This window comes from Accipiter gentilis, chromosome 2, assembly GCF_929443795.1.
Source record: "Accipiter gentilis chromosome 2, bAccGen1.1, whole genome shotgun sequence".
Taxonomy (NCBI): Eukaryota; Metazoa; Chordata; class Aves; order Accipitriformes; family Accipitridae; genus Astur; species Astur gentilis.
In genome coordinates this window covers 34,992,024-35,012,996 of record NC_064881.1, presented here as the reverse complement: position 1 = coordinate 35,012,996, position 20,973 = coordinate 34,992,024, and the positions used below count along the sequence as shown (strand labels likewise).

The 20,973-nt window shown below is 38.4% G+C and overlaps 1 protein-coding gene across 2 annotated transcripts in view; it reads left to right on the top strand.

The window, feature by feature from the left end:
- RSPO2 (R-spondin 2) overlaps positions 1 to 20,397 on the top strand; it is a 120,806-nt gene extending 100,409 nt beyond the window's left edge. For both annotated transcript variants that reach the window (XM_049830339.1, XM_049830329.1), the window contains one exon: positions 18,282 to 20,397. In XM_049830339.1, the coding sequence (XP_049686296.1) occupies positions 18,282 to 18,391 (110 nt within the window). In that variant the 3' untranslated portion in view covers positions 18,392 to 20,397. The remainder of the gene's footprint in view (positions 1 to 18,281) is intronic.
- The last annotated feature ends 576 nt before the right edge of the window (positions 20,398 to 20,973 follow it).

Here is a 20,973-nt window from a genome sequence, read left to right as displayed (position 1 = left end):
AACATTTACAGCTGAAAGTTTGCAGTTTTGGTGGCTGAGGAGAGGGGCATCAACAGGAAGGCACTGTGCTTACAATTCTCTTTTAAAATGCTTATTGAACCTACCATCATCTTCTGCGTGTAGTTTCTTACTGCAAAAAGCCCAGACGATTTGGCTACATTTTATTCAGCTGCACATCTGCAACAAACTGTTATCATTTGCATTAGCACAATAGTTGGCTGAATAAGTTTGTCTCAATGCAGAATATTAACAGACGCCTTTCTCTCTTCTGACCCCATTTAAGCACAGGGAAAATAATTTTCTGTTTCCTTTCCTAGAGATGATAGAGCTCTTACTTCAGAGTGTTGTCTGATGTAGTCAGCATATAAGAGAGGGAATCTTAACCAGTCATTTTATGAGAAATTAGTGTCTCCACATGCTTGCATCTTCTGTAACTACCATTCTGAGCCAGTCTTTCAAAACTGTGAGTAATTGGAAGCCATATGCAAATATATGTAATCACTTTCTATAGTAATAAATATAGGATAATGGAAATGCAGTCATTATGGTGCCTGATTTGTAAGGCTTTTAAGTTAGAGGTGGAACGATGCACACGTTTTTGGATGATTTACTGTGGAGCTACAAGTTTTTCAGTGGCAACCTCTGATGATGTAGCAACTCCATGATACTGTAGGTTGGCATTGCAAAAGAAGTAGATTCGTGTCCTATCATGTCAGGAACGGACCTGTTGTGCAGGGCCATAAGATAAACAAATATCCTGATTTTAGCATGAAAGCACTGTCATGGTCAGCTGTAACTCCACGCTTTTTTCTACTCTCTATTAGTCTAATCTCATAAAGCAGTTCAGATATTCCTTTATCAATTCTGGTTTCTCATGTCTCAGGCAGTACATGTGAGACTTGCAGGTTCAATGCATGTCTCATGCTTTTTCCCTCAATAAGCCTAGATTTCATGCATTTTCAGTGTTATGCAGATTCTGCTGTCCCTTCTGTGCAAAAGAAGCTTGGCCTGATCTATTTTCAGCTGAGAAATTATAAGCCAAAATGTCATAGTAGCATGATCCTAACTAGCTTTGCAGGATTAGGATCATGAAGTGGCAAAGAAGTTACTGAGTGGCAGAAGGGCAGACAGTGGGGCTTTCACTTACAAGAATTCTACCAGAAAATACATTCCCCGCTAAAAACCTGTTTGCAAGCCCTACCATCGTTAAGTGCCTCTGTATGGCCGTGCATGGTGGTGAAGTTTCCTGTGAAAGGGAGTACATATTTGTCTTACTCTTACACTGTTACCACCATGTTAGTTTTGGGCTACTGTTACAGTAGTGGTTTGGGTGGATCCTTGGTTGACCCAGAGCAGGCACTTTCGTTTTTTTTGTTTTCTGATGCTACCAGCTGACTATCTTAGCCTGTAACATTACGCACATAAGCTTTTAAGGATTTGTGAAATTTGAGGGTCAGTGCATTGTTCAAGACTTATCGGCAGCATGGAATGAACAAAATTCTACTAGCAACAGTAAGTTGTATCTGACCTGTTGTTTGAAAGCTCGGTTATATTCCCAAGCAGTAATTCTTGCATGTAAGAAGAGAATAAATCAGTTCTTCCACGATGACCGTATTTTCATTGCCAGATGAAATTTCAGAACAGAATCACTTATCAAAACAATGGTTTTGAGAAATTATGAAATCAGGCCAGTTAAGTTCTTCATTATGTAAATTATGGATTGAAATCAATCCCACCTATTGTAATATACAAAAGAAAAAAAAAAGCTATCGTCCCACTTTGTAACATATTGTGTTGTTCAGTGTTAGCTTCTGTTCTTGGCCTATTCATAAATCTGCGGCCCATTACAGTGGCGCCTGTTAGAGCGAATGCTGTGAAAGTTTGGCCAGTTTTTCTATGATAAACCATGTTTTCCAGGAATTCCTACTTATAAAAAATCCCTCACAGTTGAGACTTGGCATGGAAAGTCTTGATTCACAAAGATTTCGCTTGTATATTTATCCAGATTTTCAAAAATAAATCAGTCATCTAATTTATTAAGTTAGAAGGATTTCAAAATAATATATTGTTTGAGGATCATAGAATTGTATGTGTTTCCAACAAATACAATTCTGATCACTTAATCTAAATGACACATTTCCTGACAATGAATGATTGCTTTGTTGCTCTTACCTCACAAATCACTCTTAAATGTTTCTTTGTGTTTTGTCTGTTGAGTAGCTCCATGCAGAAACTGGTAAGTAGTTTAAAATGGTCAAATTATTTTCAGTATTCTATAAATACTCAAATGGCTAAGGTATTTTTCTTTGAAAAGCTAACCGTGTATCAATGAAAATTTAACTGTATAAATAACCCTTTAACTTACAGTATGATATTGATATTGCATCCTAATGTGCATTTTAAAACTTATTTTTTCTATATGTAATGCTTATTTTATGGGTGGCAGGATTATTCCATTTAGTTAATTACATGTAAATAACTATTAATGCACATTATGAAAGTTCATCATGGACATACAAGAGTCAGTCTGCTTTGCAACTCTTAACTAGGATGTTTCCATAGTTCTGATAGAGAGAAACTATAACACTGGCAATTTCTAACTAATAATCCATATAATTGTGCAGATTTTAATTGTCTGCATAGACAGCCAAACCAGGGAAAAATACTTATTCTGTATTACGAACATTTCTTTTTGACTGCATATTAGTACTTTATGTTTCCTGTTGAAATCAGGTCTGGGGAAAGAGCTATTATCTAAAGTTTATTTACACAGAAATTGACAACAACAGAAATCACATGTTCGAAGCCTGTATGTGTGAAAAGAAGTTTAAAGAATAACTGAGTAACATTAGGGAGGTAAGTATTCTTTCAGCCACACAGAAGGAAACTGAAAGATGTTAAGCATAACTGGAAGGAAAATAAATTCAAACAGGATTTTGAAAGGAATCCCCTGAAGTCAGCAAATGAGAGGAAGAAAATACTACCTTCCAGTCTGAATTAGAGAGAAGGAAGGTGGCTATACTAGTGGATTAATTGTCTCAGTAGAGGAAATAAACAGTTGAGTGGATACTTGTAACTAATTTGATAAGTATGTCACACTCTAAGTGATCCAGTTGTCACCCACTATTCATCTTACAGGACAGTTAATTCAACACATGGAACAGATTGTGATGAAGGCACTGACCAAGAAATGAGTATTTGCTAACATGATGAAATAATTAGCATTCAGTAGAGATCAACTGTACTTCAATGTGAGAAGCTGATAATCACTTAGCTGAGCTTGGTTCAAATAAATACTTCCTTTCAGCATTCAAAGCAGTATCAGCCAGCCCAAGTACGTAGCCAAAGTTATGCACTTGCATGTCTGCTTTTTAGGTTCATGTATTCCGGTCTGGGGGCTTATCACGTACGCATCTAAAATCAGAACTGTAAAACATGTTCAGCTTGAAAAACAGCTGCTAATTTGAAATGAGTGAAGTCTAAAAGGTTCAGGTAAATGTTTCTTTCATCATCTCTTGATCTTCTGCAAAGAATGTACATATAGGAACGTACCATTCTTTGGAGAAGTACTAGTTGGCACTGGTCAGAAACATGCCAGAAACCTGCTCGTGTTTCAGAGCAATGCTCAAACCTGTGCTCTGTCTCTTTTTATTTTATTCATAAGATATAGGTCTTGCAGCTGGCCACCAGTTTAGCAAGGATTGTGGTTTGTGCTACTGTACCCAGTGTACCGTACTGCAGGATGGGTTCTCTATGACTGCCAGTCTCAATATCTACTGGTGGAAATACCTCTGGCCCACAAAGAATTATTAGCCTCAGGCACTTCTAGGCCAAAAATCAATAGATCTTGAACAATTTCAGTTATGCAAAGTCTTTAAGCTAATGCTGTCACAAAATAATGAAGCCAAGATCTCATATCCATCAGAAGCTCACCCAAAGTTGCCATAAGAATGTGATGATGTGGAACAGGAATAGCAAATACATTTATATTTTTCATATGGTTAATTAAACCCATAGAATCATTCTGTACATACTAAGGTTTTATTGGTATTAGAATAAAGAATTTCTTTTTTGAAAAAAATTACTGATAATTACTTCTCTCTGTGCTTCTAATCAACAGTCTTTGATGTACATCTGTTTTTTAAGTACATCTGTAACTTCCAGTCAGGAAAAGCCTTTTATGGCAAGTAGCCTTTAAGCTACATGCTGTGTTTATTTCAGATATTCTTTTTCCTTTTCTCCTTAAGAAAGCATTCACACATTTTTCTTCAACTTTATCAGTGAATATATACTTTAGAACATTTTATGCAGGAAAAAACTCCAATTTTCAATTTAGTTTAGACTGGTTGTTTAAACTGATGGTGGAGATGGGAGTGCCGTCTTTCTTGCAGATGTGTATCAGAATAAGAAGAGAAGCTAATGTGTCCACTTCACATGTATTATTAGACGCCGTGTTATACCGTTTCTTATAATCAAGCGATGCCAAGGCTGTATCCAGGCGCTGCATATATGAGGGGGGAAGACATCCCCCTGTGGTGCTGAGAGCATCTGCAGCAATAGGGTGGCAGAAAAGGGATGGTGCAGACCATTCACACCCCTAGCAAATCAACGTCTCTTACCTCTGGGAAGGGAAAAAAGTATTTTTGTCGTTGCTCTTCAGGTCAGTGCTAAATATAAAAAATACGTGGTTTTAAATACGTGTTTAAACACTGATGCGCTTCGGTTTGAAATACATACTCATTGTTTAGTCTGTTTAAGCATGTGAAACAGCTCACGTGGATAAATTTTTTTTGTCGAGGGCTTACTTCAGTTTAGTGAAATAATTTTCAAGTAAGCCTTTGTTCAGTCTGCGTGGTTGCTACACGTGAAGCCAGCGCTGCCCCACTGTCGGAGTTCCCGTGGGTGCTCCGCACCCAGCCCCGCAGCCCTCGCCCGGTCTGCAGGGTGGCCTTCAGCACCCCGGGAGGCAGTCTGAGCCTTCCTGCAGGCACGATTTTGTACTTTGGTGGATGAGCAGCCGTTAATACGGCCTCTACTGCTTGCAGAGCTGCGGCTGGTAATTGCCAGGTGGTGGGCACCGAGGAATAGCTGGGGCAAAAATGTCAGCCGCTCCAGCTGCATCCAGAAAAGGGGCATTCCCCATAACCGCAGTAATACTGGTCTCGTTCTGGAAATACACTCTATTCAGGCTTCTCATGGCTCTTCCTAGACATGTTTTTATGGTGAAGGCGAATAACAAGTCTGGGCTGTACGGCACTCCCCTGACAGATCACGTTTTGTTATTTGCTTATTGCAGCATCTGATGTAAAATTTATTAGAGGCATACGGTTAAGTACAGCCAATGTTGGGGTTTGAGTTCCTTTTGGTTTTGTCATACCACCAGCAGATAAGTTTATCCAAACAGAATTCCTTTCAAAGTAAAATTTCTTTGTGTGAGGACTAAGCGTGTACATTCATATGTGGAAAGCTTCTGGAAAGGCAGTTCCTTTTGGATTTATAATTGCAGCTGTAAAATGAAGCTAACAGAAGCATCACAGAAATCATGGGCAGGACTCACTACCATACTCAAAAATGTTCAGACTTGGGACTTTTATAGATCTATAAAGTTTTCTTATCTTTACCACAAAGTAAAGTTAAAGCATGTGCTGGCTGGATATCCAGGAAAAAGTGATGATGGCCTTAATATGGTTCTGTAAACATTGCTATTTGTTTCAGTCAATTATGTAAACCTTTTTTTAAAAAAGCAATAATCTGAGGATAATGGTAAACAATACTCTGGAGTAAACCTAAAGAAAAATCTAGGTTGCTTTGTAAAGTGGTCCCATTCAAACACAATTAATTTTCATTTAGTTAAATGTAAAGTTATCTTGGTGGATCGAAGAGTTATAGACAAGGAATGCATACCTGCAGGATGAGGAATGGCATCTAAAACCCAGTGTTTCTCAGGAGAAATCACTTGAGTCCACTACAAAGTAGAGAGAAAAATTTCAAATATAGTTCTTGGCTGTTTAACTTCTAGAATAAGGAAAAAGCACAAGAAATCAATTTTATCCTATGTACGAGCAGAACTCTGACATCCAGTCTGAGACCTGGATTTTATAGAAGGTATTGGAAAACTGAACAGCTAGTTCAGCTGGAAACTGTGCAGAGTGAAAAACTTTATGTGAGGGCTACAAAATAAGCTTTAAAGAAAGGTGCACAAAGACTGCCATGTGTTTAACTTCTCAGAAAGATGATGAGCAGAGATTTATCTATAACGCATAAAGAGAAAAGTCTGATCTAGGACAGAAAGGCATAATGAGAAATAATAGCTGGATATTAAAATTTAAGTTAGGAATTGGGCAGATATTTCTGGCAGTGGAATGATTTACTGCTGGGACAATTACCGGAGGAAGTGGTGGATCCTCTCTCTCCTCTTGTCTTCAGATCCAGACCGGATGCATTTCTCCAAGAAGTTATTAACCTCAACAGTATATGAGAATAATGTTTGATTTCTCATGTTTATGCAAGAGATCTCACTAGAAGTTCTCTTGACCACACTTCTCACTTGCAATCACTGCATCATCTTAAGTTTTAAGGAATAAAACATGTTTTCAATTATATTATTATAAAGTGTATGCATTCTTAGAGAGACATGCATTATCTAATTTTCCTATTTAGGTATTTATTATTTAATTTACAGACTTTGGAAAGGTATGCAGGTTTGAGACAATCTTGATGCAGTGAACTTAAGGTAAGAACTGGTTCACCTGGCTTCAAGGCAAAGACGACACTTTTAAGTTGTTAAGTCTAATAACAAACTTTGAGAAATCACGGGTTATTTGGCTTGTGGTTTGTCCTTACTACGCTTCCATGTGCATCTGCAGTAAAATATAGGACACATATTTAATGCTGCTATTACATGCAGACTTGAATTTATTTGGAAAAGTTGTCGAGCATAATTTAAAGAAAATTTAAAGAAAGTACAGCATAAATTGTTTGTTTCTATGTGAATTTCCATTTTAAATAACCTTAACTTTGAAACCACCTCATTTATTTCCTCAAATGCGACTCTTTCGGTATGGAAACCTCCAAGCATATCAGGTTGAATTTTCTGCTTTTGGCTGTTTCACACTGTATTCTGATTAACATTTTAAAAAAAGGGAGGAAAATGCCTATCAATAACTCAATATCAGCAATAATTAAAAAAACCCAATATTTTGCAACCCATTCACTGAAACCCACTAACTATGATATTTTTTAAACGCTCATGATACCTTGAGAAAAATTATTTTTCCAGGAAACAAGAAATTAATGAGTGGTATACACCAGTTTAGTGGTGGTGGTCCCATGGTCTGTTTATGCATTACTTTGGGAAAGCCGAGAAAAGATACTTTTAAGCTCAGTTTATCTTAGGCCCTTGATCCTGATTTACTGATATTTTTTCTTGTCCTCAACCAGCTCATGTCCAAGCCTCAAGTGCTAGTTGGTCAAAAAAGTTTAGTTAACATTTCACAGCAATGCGGGGACATCTAAAGAGCCGCTTGCGTGGTTTTTTTTGGGGGGGTCGGGGTGCAAAATTTTTCCTGTGGCAAGAATTATGCAGAGAGTTGAACCAAACATTGCTCAAAAAAGTCAGAAAAAAAGTCTGAGAAAAAAAGAAAAGAAGTCCCGGAGGAAGTTTGAAGAAAATGCGTTCATTAGTTTTAAATTAACGATGAATGATTTTACAGTTTCACGGTTCAGAGTTTGAGATGCTCCCCTCCAGACACTGTCTGTGTGCCAGAAACACGGCCAGGCTAGGAGCCAGGGGTGCAGCAAAGCTCTAGGTGCATGGTGCATGAAAACGAAAGTAGGGTAAATGGTACTTTATAAAATAAAATAGACAATAACACAAATAGCTGATGGTCATACAACTTCTCTTTCTTTCATGTTCCAGGCCAAGTCTGTCAGGCAGCATGAAACAGTCAGTGTCTGATATTTTAGTCTGAATGAGTCTCCTTTAAAACCAAAGAAGTTACACACTGTGTATGCGCTGATGAATGTACGGTAGTTGTGTACCTGTCTGGATACTAGTTTTGGGGTATGGAGGGAGCTGTGTTTTTCCCTGGAGTGCTGAAACTCACCATTTAGTCCACCTGTTTCTTTCCACAGCTCTCTCCGTAATGTGTTTGAAGTGGAAAAAAAAATAGGATCAACATCCTAGGAGAGCTGTGCTGCCACTTCCCACAGAGGCAGCGGAAGGGCTCAGGTGCAGCGTGACTGTGTTACGGAGGGACCGTCACCCTGGTGCCTTTTTGCTTCCTTGCAGAGCTCCTCATGCACTCCTTTTCAAAAAATAATAGCAGAACTTTGAAAGCTGGTCCAGGTCATAGTTAACAGAAGCCAGTCAGGTGATTTTATGATCCTAACTTCATTGTAAAGTAGACTCTATATAAGCAACAGACTTCCAAAAAAGTTCCATGGGCCATAAAGCTGCTTCTAAAGTTCTGACAGTGGTTTGATGATACTAGTACACAAACTAAAGCTTTAGCAAGCTAAAACGCCATATCAGATACCATATGTATCCATTTTTTATAAATGGCTGTGCAGTATTGATTTTAATATCCATGAAAAACTGTTGTGTGACTACTGGGAAACAAGTAAGATTTAAGGTGAGAAGTGTCCTTTCTCCTGCTTCTGATAGTGAATAAACTTCCTGTAGCTATACAATGTGGAATTAACTAGTTACAGCATAAGTCAGCCTGGCATGCATACGAGTATTAGGTGCTCGTAGGCAGTCTTGGGAAAGTGCTTCTCTTTAAGCCAGCAAGAAAGCTGCTGTAATACGTTTAGGGACAAAGCCAGGTAACTCGGGACATCTTTTAAATCCTGACTGGCTACAGCTCAAAGATAGTGACTGTATAGTAGTTAACTAAACATGCTGGGGAGTTATCTGGCACTGCCTTGAGTGGCACAGGTTGGTCCACATCTGTATTGCTCTGCTTAGAGCTCCCAAGCCAGGGACGTGCCCGAGGGGGCAGCCTTGGCCTCTGCTGTCTCCCTGGGAAGGGCAGGGGTTGCAGCAGGTCAAAACCTGACAGACGATTGAGGTGCAGTACTTGGGGGTATTCTCTAACACTGTTTAATTTAGTAATGCAGGTGTAGCATTACTATGGAGAAGTCCGTGGCCATAGCGTGTGGGATGTACAGGTAAAAGAAGGTCCTGAAAGCTGAATTTAGATCACTAGGAATAAAGAGTGCGCCACACTCTATCAGCAGAGGGGAAGTATCAGAAAAGATAGTATCCTAACTGGAAAAGCAAGAGAGCAACTCCATCGTGACCATAGCACAGATAGTAAAAGTTCTGAGTGTGGGTTTGGTGGAGAAAACAAGTGGGTGTGCTTCATCTCACTGCGCCAGAAAAATGTCTGAGGAGAAGGGAAAAGTGTACGCGGTATACACCAATGTAGTTATGGATAAACAGAGACTAACCTGACCAAATTTAGGTAGGCAGTATGAATACCTTCTGTTTCAGTACCTTCTCAAGTACAAATCAAATGAATACCTGCAAGCCATGCAGGTGCAGCAGTTAATCTGGTACGCCATTCCTGATGAGCAGACTGAGGTGATAATTTTACATCATATTAGTAGAAATAATACATTCATCTTCACTTTCAGTTGTTATTCAGTAGGAGTCTTCCTGCTGGATCATACTTTATTCTGTTGTCTGGTGTTCAATTTAGTCTCTTTTCTTACTGAACTTCAATAGAATTACCTGTGCATTACTTAAGAGAGGCAGAAGTGATAATTAAAACTACCTTTTGAGCTGTTTCAGTTAACAGAAAGAAAAAAAAGAAAAAAAGAAAAAGGTCCTGAAACAAAATTGTTCCTCAGTTCTTGACCAGAATCCCTAAAAAGAATTAAAAAACCCAAACCCTTCACAAGTAAATAGGATTTCACAGAAGAAAAAAAACTCTAAAAAAATATCGTGTCCAGTATAATCTCTCTCTATCTTTAAGAAACCCTTAATTGAACAAAATGCTGTTTCCAGTATGAAATTAAACCTCGCAGGTGCCACAAATAAATGTTGTCTTAATAGAATTTATTTTCTATTTCCTATATGCTGAGATTAAAATAAAATTAATTAAATTGGCTAGAAAAAGGAGAAATGGAAGAAAAATAAAGAATCTGTTTTGAAATACTGGACAGAGGGAGTTTTAAGTCAGATTAGTGTCCAGTCAAACCTAGAGAAGTTCAAAGCCAACTAGTTCTTAGCAATAATCATTGCCTATAGAGTTAAAATATATTTACATGTGTATGCATACTCTTGACTGTGTATAAATATTTTTTATTATTATTTTGAAATTTGCTTTATATTGCACTGTGAAAGGAAGGAAAACAAACAAACCCAAACCTTTCATTGGAAATATTTTACTTGGCTCTGCTTGCAAAGCATCTGATCTGACATAGTGTTGACTAAGATAAGAATAGTGAGTACCCTGCATGCAACTGATACTCATATCATTTGAATTCTGAGCTAAATCTACATCAGATAAACATTTTGGCTGCAATGGAGGCCCACCTGTTTTCACACAATTGTGACTGAAAGGACAACGGGACTGAACATTTAAATATCTGTACTATTCAGTTAAACATAGGTCTTCTATCAGAGTTTTCTGAGAGTTTCCATGTCACCTTGAATGTGCTGAGTTTTCATCTTCCCCTAGTATGCTTTCTTTTGCCTTCTTCTCTGAGTGTGTATGTGTGAATTTTTATTTTTGCACTTTTTATATACATTAATGAATAGAATGGCTTATGTTCTAGGAAGACAAATGGGTATTTCTACAAAGAAAAATTTGAAATGATGGAAGTGCAAGCCAGTTTTCAGTTAATATCTCACTGCCATCTACTGTATACGTTGGAAAACTGCACTGTGGGAAATGGATTGCATATCAGCAATGTAAGATGACTCTTTTCCCAGTGAATTTGCCCTAAAGTTGAGGAAAAAATCCACTGAACACTCAATAGGCTGTGACATGTAAATTCCATTCTTTGTGGAGGAATCAGTATTTCTTAAACAGATGACAATGTCTGATGATACTCAGTATTGTCCAGAAGGAAAGAACATCAGATTTTAGTATTGCTTAGTTAGTTTGTGTTCAGGCCAGATGAAAAATAGATACGTACTTTGGGAGAAAAAGAGTACTTCGCTTGGCTTATTCGTGCCCTAAATAGTAAAACTTCTCATTTCTTAGTGGATGTGTCAAAACAGAAAAAGCTAGTGGGATTAAGATACAAAAACTTGGGATAAGATAAACTAAGATTTCTTTTAGTTGAGGAATTATTCTTTTATTCTTTTAAATTAGCTTTCATCTAGTAACTGATGCCCAGTGTATACAAACACCAAGTATATGCAATGTTAAGTGTTGGTTAGGATGTAATAATTTACCCAAAGTTGTGACATTATTAAGTTGAAAAGAAAATATCAGGATTCTGGCTCTCAGGGACTGAATAAGATATCATTCAAGTTAGCTCTGGACTACCAGTGCTTTTGTAATGATTTGTGTAGAAATTACAAGGTTTACTCAAGACAGCAATTTCCCTGATTTTCATCAGGAAAGCTGACATCAAATAGACAAGAATGTGTGAAAAGCATCAAACTGTGCATTTACATAAAGGACCTCATTTTCTTAGTCTATTATTAATTTCAGTAGGCCAGGAATACATATTATTTATACCATTAGCTATTAGTATTGCACCAAAAAGTACAAAAGAAGACCAGTAAGCTTGCAAACTCAAGCATTTCAAAGCTGACAAAGTGCCTTCATTTGCTCCTTCTTTGTATCAGTTGTGATAAAGTCTATGATTATGGTATGGTCTTTTTCTATTTTTATTCAGTAATTGTTCTAAGACCTCATTTGCTCAACATTATTCAACCCTTTCAAATGAAGAAAGAATGATAAAATCACTCATTACGTTTCTATGGTGTCCCTTGTTACCATGTTTCAGTGCTTTGGAAACACTAATTAACCCACCTTTACGAATTCTAGTATTTTTGGATTTGAAATGGTGTTGTGGGCAGCTGATGTACTCCATGTGATCATACCACCCCTTCTGTTGTCTTCAGAGGCAAATATGTGTTTTCAGGCCTTCTTCAAATGATATTAAAAATTCACCGAGGAAAACAAGGAACTGGTTTCTGACACTTGACCCTTTCTGTCCCATCTCCTCAACCTTCTTACTTCTTTTCCAGTGTCCCCATCCAAGTCCCAGTGTCTTTCACTCTTTGTCCAAAAAGGCTATTTTACTTTGGCTGATTTCCCCCAAGTCATATTCCCCCTGTAGCACATATTGAGCACAGCCAATTTCAGCCTGAATTTGATGATGTTAAAAGAACCCACCAGCAAACTGGCTTAGGAAACCTGTCATGAATTCAGTAGCAGATGACATTGGTAGAGATGCCCGCGATGTGCAGTTTGCCAAGTTATTAAAGCTCTTTGCATCCTTTTACTGTGGGCCAATTGTCAGCATTGGTCTGTAAATTGTGCTTTGGGAAGAGGTTGACTTTGTAGCAGTGGGGAAATTTTTTCTTTCATTGAGTGTGCGTTTATAAGATTTCTTAACAATTTGTGCATTTCTCTGGCAGTTTCAGTATCCAAAATTTTTAACCCGACTGAAAGCCTCAGGAAATAAATTACCTCTGGGGAATAATTTCTGGACCGAATCCTTTGTTTGCTTGGTGGTTGGATTTTTGCAGTCACTGTTTATGTGTAGTTTGATGTGTGGTGCAAATGGGGAGTAAATGATGAGGCATCTGCTGGTCTGTGTAGGACAGAAGTCGTCCTGCCGGAGAGGGCTCCTCCAGAAGCTTACATCTGTCATCTTTCTCTTGCGTTGATCTGACTGGTTAATCGTCGAGTACCTCTATCAGCTTTCCGTTGCTGTCATTAGTTCCCTGGTGCCTGCCATCCTTCAGTGACACGACTTGAGTGTAGTAACTTTTCTAGCTTACCACGCAGATGAGATGCTGCCACACGTGGGGTCTATGATGGAACTGCAGCAGTAGAATGATGTACAGGTGTGCAACACTTACCTCCTAAAAGGTCAAATGAAAGGGAAGAAAAGATTAAAAGGTGTATTTAGCAAGGTCTGCTGGTATCCCAGGACACCATTGTGCCTTTGCTGCTAGCAGTGAAAGTTCTGTGTACGAAAATCCAGGGAAGCAGGCAGACACCTCCAAGTCCCATTACTCAGTAATCATCAATAGAAGAGAAAAATGTTTTAAATAAAGAAGGGAGTATTAAACATTCTGATATCTCTAAAACAATAATTTGTATGTGAGAACGCTGAAAATTTGTGAGGGAATTACACTATGAAATAAAGCTTCAGATAGTTGTTGCCTTTTTTTTTCTCTTTTATTAAATGTTTTAAATTTAAATCCTTGCTGCCCTCGTGTGGATATGTACTGTGTGTCCTCCGTCTGTTGAAACTAGCAATGGACAGATTTTGTTAGAAGAGCAGTACATACAACAGTATTTATACAGCGGATGAAGGACAGTTCAGATACTGAACTGATGCTGGCTGTCGGAGCCAAGGATCTTGAGCAAAGTGGCTCAGAGTCTCTGTGAATACATTTGCTGCATTTTAGTTCTGGAGAACCAGGAGTGCCCTGACTGTTAGGAATCTGCTGCCTAAACTCTGTGTGGAGAAAGCTGCCTTTGCAGCGGACAGAAGGTGATGAAGTCTCGTTCTGAACCAGCTAGTGTGTATCCTGAATTGACCAGGTGGGTCCATCCAAGAAGGAACATGCAGTATTTCCAAACACCTTTCAGCTCAAGGTATGAGACGAACCAGAGTACTGACCACAAGTCTCTAATATACCAGCATGCAGCAGCTGTAGGAGCAACACTGGTAAAATGATACAAAAAAGGAAGAAAAAGAATCCAGCAGGAGCCAAGTTAAATAATTATTTTTGTAGCTGTTACTTGCTGGTGTACAGACAATTGCTGTGTATATTAGCATAATTAATGTTTTTTCAGGAATTCATGTTGGAATTGCATTATTACCTATATGTTATTGTAACATTACCTGTATGTTATCATACCATTAGAAGTTGTGGTACATTCTTAGCCAACAATAATGTTTCATTGCATAGCGTATTAGTTGCCCATCTATCTGCCAGAACCAAGTGGTCCAAACAAAAGTTTAATGAATAATACTGTAAAGATACGAACCATTGGGATAAGTTACTTAGAAAATTAGGACTTAACTCATTGCTAATTTATAAAGCAAATAGCAAAACTGAATTTTATAACATTACAATAAAGGGTTTGAATGAATGGCTTTGGCAATCTTGCTTCTGTAAAATAACTTGTGGAGAAATATGAGATACAGGATCATAGATAAGCTTTTAAGGCTTTTATTTGCTAGATAATTGAACACTGGATCTAGCTAAGTTTCAGATCTTTCTTAGGTGCTATACATTTCAGTGTATACGTACGACTTCTTTATAGAGTATTAAATTCTGTAAACTATGTTCAGAGCTGACTCTGACAATAAAAATTGAGAAGCCCTTTTTTAGACAGTCAGAGATAAAAAGCGTGTTTCAAAGAAAAGTTAGTTAGTTAGTATGCTTGGGAAAATGCAATCAAAATAAAAACAGGAGTACAGTAACCTGAACAGTGCTCAGATATCCTGCTCTTTGCATGGACTATTTATATTTGCTCCCATTGCTGTTGACACCAAAGGCTTTCAGAAACAGATTGTCTGCAGGCCTAAAATAAAGACTGAAGATGAGACCTGAGGTGGAGGCTCTGTGGCTTGGAAAGGAGAAGCAAGGCGCCTGGCTATCTGCCAGATGACAAGCAGGCGAGTTGTCACTCGGAAGGATGTAAGGTCGCGTGAAGAGTGGTGCTGGCTGCGGGTCCCAGGTGGCTGTGCTGGACGATTTGCTCACTTGGGTGCTGTTTCTGAGCAGGAGGTGTTTATAGGCTGGGTGGATCAGACGTAATGTCTCAGATATTGCCACTTTCTGTCCTGTGCAGTAATGCTGTAACCTGTTATCGATAGCGGTAAAACCCCTCTAGAGAGGCAGAGTCCTTTTGCTTTCCCTCCTTCTTTGCTTCAGCCAGGGATTGCCTTCTGTGTGCAACAGCACGTTCTGGGCTATAATACACCGCGGCTAAAACCCCACTCCGTTTCAACTGCCCCAGCAAAGCCGAGCACGGCAGAGCCCTGCTGCTTCCTACGGAGAGGTGGGTGGGGGTCTGGGCTCTTGCTCTCGGGAGCAGCGAGCGTGGCAAGGCATGGGGGGCCATGCAAGGCTCCCTGCGGACGAGGGTCTCCACACCCGACCCACGGCCCAGGGCGGAGGGAGCCGCTGCCGTCCCAGCCCTGGGGGAGCATCCTCCCTGGGCCGTCCTTGCCCCACTGCCCTCCAGTTGGGGAACTGGGAGTTTGGCTCCCAGATCCTCTTTGAGGATTTACTTTCCGTATCATGTTCTTCAAAAGACATCTGTAGCAAGATATTCAGAAGTTACTTCTGTTCACTGTGCTTCTGCTGACAAAATAAGCGCTGTAATTGAAATCTGAATTTAATAAAAGTTCTCACGCGTGGGGACTTCAGCAGCATACTTTGTTTGAACTCTCTAGTCTTTATAGTCACTTTTTTCTTGCTAATCTCTGTTGCATTCTAGTAACAATATGGGAACCGATGGTTAGCCAAGAAATACCTTTTATATTCAGTTTTCTGGTTAAAATGACAGTTGGAATTTGGGACTCTTGGCATCACCAGCCATCTGGTTTTTCTCTGTGTGGTTTAATATTGTCCTGAAAATAATGAAACTTATTCTGTACAACAGGGCACATGGAAATATAGTGAGCAGCCAAAGAGTTCGCTAACAGGAGAACAAATTATCAGGTATCAACACCTCAGAGGTACTGCCTCCACATGAATTGCTATTCCATGGCACATGTAAAAGAAGGTAATTTGCTTTTGGCGTGCCTTGGGGCAAAAGCAAGTATGGGGATGATTGCTGCAGAGCAGCAGAAGCACTGTAATGTGTTTGTTGCACAATGACATGTCAAATCACTGAAATCTACTCCAGTTCCTTTCTATTTGAAGGATATTGTATGGGGAGCGTGCTGGCAATTTGATTTGATGCTTGTGTTACAGGAGCTATTATGTAAGGCTTAGACGAAGATACCAAGTGGGTTGTGTGTTATTTTACCTGTGCATCTCAGAGTTTTCAGAGGAAAAATAATAGGATCTTTCACTACCTTAAACTTACAGTAAACATTTACTCTAGTTCTCTGGAGGAGGTCATAGAGAAAACTAGATGAGTCACTGACTAGAGTTTATATTTCTTTTACTAATTGGTATGTACATTGAAAAAGCTCAGAAAGTAAGGTCACTGAGCAAACACGATAGCAAAACTCCAGTAAAGCTCTAATTGATTCTGCTGGTGTTCTGAGAATCAATTGACCAGAAGAATTGGTCACTCGTTTCAAATTATTTCCCCTCATCTACTCCTTCCTTAAAAAATATTTTGAAGATTTGGGTTAAAAATGTTAGAATATTTAAGGTGCAAGTCAGAACACAATGTTGAACTATACATTCATCCCGGTTCTGATGCCTTACTATATACCAACTAGTAGAATCACGTAATAAAATTTTGATATGGAAATTTCTGTAATTCAAACCATCTTGTAATGCCACTTTGTGTCAAGTATTCCTTCTGTCTGACCTCATTAGGTGTGCCAAGTCATTAGATACAGTGTTACTAAAGAGTTTTAACTTAAAAGCTGCTTTGATTAATGATTGGTTGGACTGAGGTTTTACTGTGCAGGATTAACTAGATTTAAAAATGGCAAAATGCCATTTTTGCATTAATGCCAGACGTTAATGAGAAGCAGAAGTAAACTCCAAGGGCCCTTCTGATTTTAATATGGACTAAACTCATGTGCTCATTACTTTAATGTCCTGTCCTATTTTATAAACAAGTATTCCAGTAATTCCGAGAGAATAGTAGCCTAGACAGCATATTAAAAATATGTAATCTGAAGTATATAACCCTATATTTTTAATGAATCATAAATTTTTATAATTTTAGAATCAGATTTGTTCAGTGTTATTATCAAATAGGGAAAAATGCTTCATACTGGTTTGGGCCTTTTTAACTAAGAAACAATACGGAAGTAAGGCACAGCCAGACTGGCAAACATTTCTCCCAACTAATAATGTAGTGACAAAGTAGATGAGAAATGCGTTTTCACATTTTTATGTTGTCTGCTACTTGAATTTCCTTTCACTGTTCTCTTAAGTTCGTTTAGTTCTCCTGAAAGTTTATGAAGTTGGCACCTCTAGAGATTAATAACCTTAATTTATTACCATTGATCGCATACTTGAATAGATGATACTGCCAAGAAAACCCAGACTGTTCTCACTCCAGACAGCGTTCAGTCATCTCCTTAAATCCTACTAGACTTGATAGGGTTTAAGCATATACTTAAAAGGTAATACATTACTGAATGAGGGCCTTTGTATCTAGAATTTTTTCAGGCCATGATATCTTTGCTGAGATAATCAAAGGGCACTGATTTATTATTAGAGCTGAACAGGACAAACTTTCCCATCGCCGGAGCCTGAGAATTTTTTTTCCTGCATTGATCCTGATTTCCCAGTTTTGGTTATTTTTCAGTGAACTTCCAGTAGTAAGAAGCGTGTAATAAAATTTTTGCTTCTGCATAGTAATATGCCGTGAGAATTAAGCACAGTGTGCTAATAAGCAATAACAACAGTTCTTCGCAGAGGCGACACTGTTTCTGCCAAAGCGTGTAGGACGACATCCAACCAAATACTTGGGCTGCAATGCCTAATTTCTCATTGAAATCACGGATGTATTGGACTTGACATAAATAGGATTACTCATTCAAGCAAATTTACGTAAGGGTCCAAGGCATGTATCCAGCTTTCAGTGAGTTAGGAGTCTACGTACTTGTTTGGCTCAGGGCCCCAGGCACTTGCATAACATTGGTTGTGTGAGTTACCCTGCTGAAGTGAGACCTACATCAACGTGGTTACTCACACCAGCAAAATTGTGCCTGTGGACAAGTGATGACAGTCAGGGATCCTGCTTCCTCCTGTATCGCATTGAGAACTTCTGTTCTCACTGATGATCGAAGCTCACTAACCAGCGTTACCTTTGCAGTCCCCGTCGATAATTTCCGTGCCACTGAGTTTTTCAGCTACAGTCTAATATCACTTCTGTATTCTTTACTTAGTTGACTCATTGATATTATTTGTTTTTCCTTTTTTTCAGGGAGAAGGCCAACAAAAACAAAGGACAAGAAAAAGAAGAAGAAGAATTTGATGGAAAGGGCTCAGAAGCAGCACAGCATCTTTTTAGCGACAGATAAAACAAGCCAGTAAAGACTTGATTTTCTTTAATATATTTTTTTGCGAAGTGCACAAAAGCTGCTATACGCTCCTGCCCATGGATGCACTACAATTCAGCTGCTTTGACAGTATTGGTGGCAAATAACTTGTGAAAAAAAAAAAAAGCCCACAAGCTTGTTTGTTTTATTTATATATTTTTTTATTTTATTTTTTTCCTCTCATTTTTGACCTGAAGACTTCAAGGTCAGGAGTGCACTGAGTTGAATCAGTGAAAGTGGTGCTGAAGTATGTCAAAGTTTTGTCCTGAGTGCCTGGTCAACATGTTGACACGGAAGGGAAGCAGGAAAGAAACCTATGTATCACCATTAGGCGGACTTGTGCATATTTAAATAAAAAAAAAAAAGGAAGTCTTGGAGGTGTAGGTACTATTGCATTTATGGCCTTTGTTTCCTGTATTTGTACATTTCAAGAGTAAATGGATATGACTTACCTACATAGCGTTAATGTACATTGTTCTCAGCACCTGCTACATTGAAACAGTTGTGTAATAAAACTGCTTTAAGATAATATACCACAGGAATTACTGCTTAGATTTACAGAAGCACAACAGACCCTATGTGTACATATTAATCTGTCTACATATAAATGAACATATTTACTGTACATCTATGCATTTTTATGTATAATACTTTATACATGTTTAAAGTTATGTCCTGTTGGTTCTAGTAATATACTTTAAAATAACCCAGTAAATGTTTACTTTTTACTATGTTTTAAGTATCTTCTCATATTTCTCAATAGTTACAAACTGGATTTTTTTCTCATTTGTAAAGCACATTCAGATGGCTAAACTACCTTGTACTGACGCTCACAATGGAGTGTCAGCTCTGAAATATACTTGCCAGAGTAGTAAACCACAAATCTTTTCTGCTATTCTGTACTACTATGTCAGCCCCAGTGTATTTGTCTCAGAAAAAAGAAGTGTAAATTTTTTAAGAGGCATGATAATAGATTTTTTTGAGTGTCAGGAGAGAAATGACAGGGGAAGTTCTTGGTATCTAAGATTGTATGTGTAGTTTTTTTCAAATATAATCCACAGTGTTTTATTTCTATTAGTCCTGCTCCAGTCAGATACAGCAAACAAATACCTGAATAGGGGAGAAATAAAAGAAAAAGCTATGTGAGTTCAGTCTTTCAAAAGTATAGCAAACACCAGTGTCCCGGTGTTGCCAGTTATTTGTGGAAGTTTAGCAAATTTAATCTGCATCTGGTGTTTGTTTGGGGTGTTTTTTGGGGAGGGGTAGAGAGAATTTTCTGTGTAGGAAGTTAAAATGGCTCAGGATGTGTAATTTGGTAATCCAGCATTATTGGGCTTGCAGTCAAGGAGATTTTTTTTAAAATCTGCTGGGAAAAGCCCATGCTGAAATGGCTGTCATTTATGCTGTCTCTTAGAGAAGTTATTCCAGATCTGGGACTAAAAATTGCATAGGACCTACCCAAAGCAAGAAAAAGGTAAAACAGACCCCAGACCCGTGCAGAACTCTTTTTGACATATACTTTAGAAAAATCCCACAAATCTCAGTTTTAGTTTTATGGGTTATATGCTTTACAAATAAAGTAGGGGGAAAAAGCATCTGTAAGCACAAATATATACATATTTAGCTAGGACAAGTGTTGCTACAAAAATGTGCGGTAGTTAGGCACATATGAATGTTCCATGAAACCGCTTGTGGACTTCCAGTTAACCATGAAGTTTTCACCATCTTTCATTTAGAATATGTTCATATTTACCTAGAACATAATAATGTTAAGGACAGTAAGATTGTTCTGATCCTGGGCTGCTATTTTGGACATCAAATGCTCACTTAAAAAAAAAAAAAAAAGACAATAAGAACTGTAGCTGCCTGTTTGCTTACTGGTTATCAAATTTGGCTGTAAGTGCAGTGGAAGCCCTTATACAATCCTTCTAGTAGTGGTTACAAATATTGTATTAGGCATGCCATGGAAAGAATGCTACAAAATACAATAAAATTATGTCACAAGCTTCTGAGTAAAATATTTTTGGTCCTTTTTAATTCAAAGAGTGTGTTCCTTTGGAATGGCATACACATAGAAGAATTGGAGAAGGTGTGTGGATGCAGATTTTCTCCCATTGGAGTGGAAAATTTGAGGGTTTTCCAAACAACTATTTTGTTGACACTCAACAACACATTTGAAAAGGCTTTATACATTAGATACACATTGATTTCTCTTGTCCCAGTCACCTTCATATTCAGAGTTTCCTTGAGAGCATAGATGCAAGAAAGTCATCTCTAAGTAGAAGTGGCCTCATGTAGTTTCGTCTTTGTCCTAGACATCTGTTTTTATCTTGCCTTTGCATGGTGGGTCCTATCAATGTATTCATAGCACTGGGGTTTTTGTAGGATCATACTTCTCCTGAGGTTAGAAAGGACCATTCTTTGGACATTAGGAAAAGGTTCTTCACTGAGAGAGTGGTTGGTCACTGGAACAGGCTGCCCAGGGAAATGGTCACAGCACCAAGCCTGTCAGAGTTCAAGGAGCATCTGGATAATGCTCTTAGTCATATGGTTTAGTTTTATGTAGTCCTGTGAGAA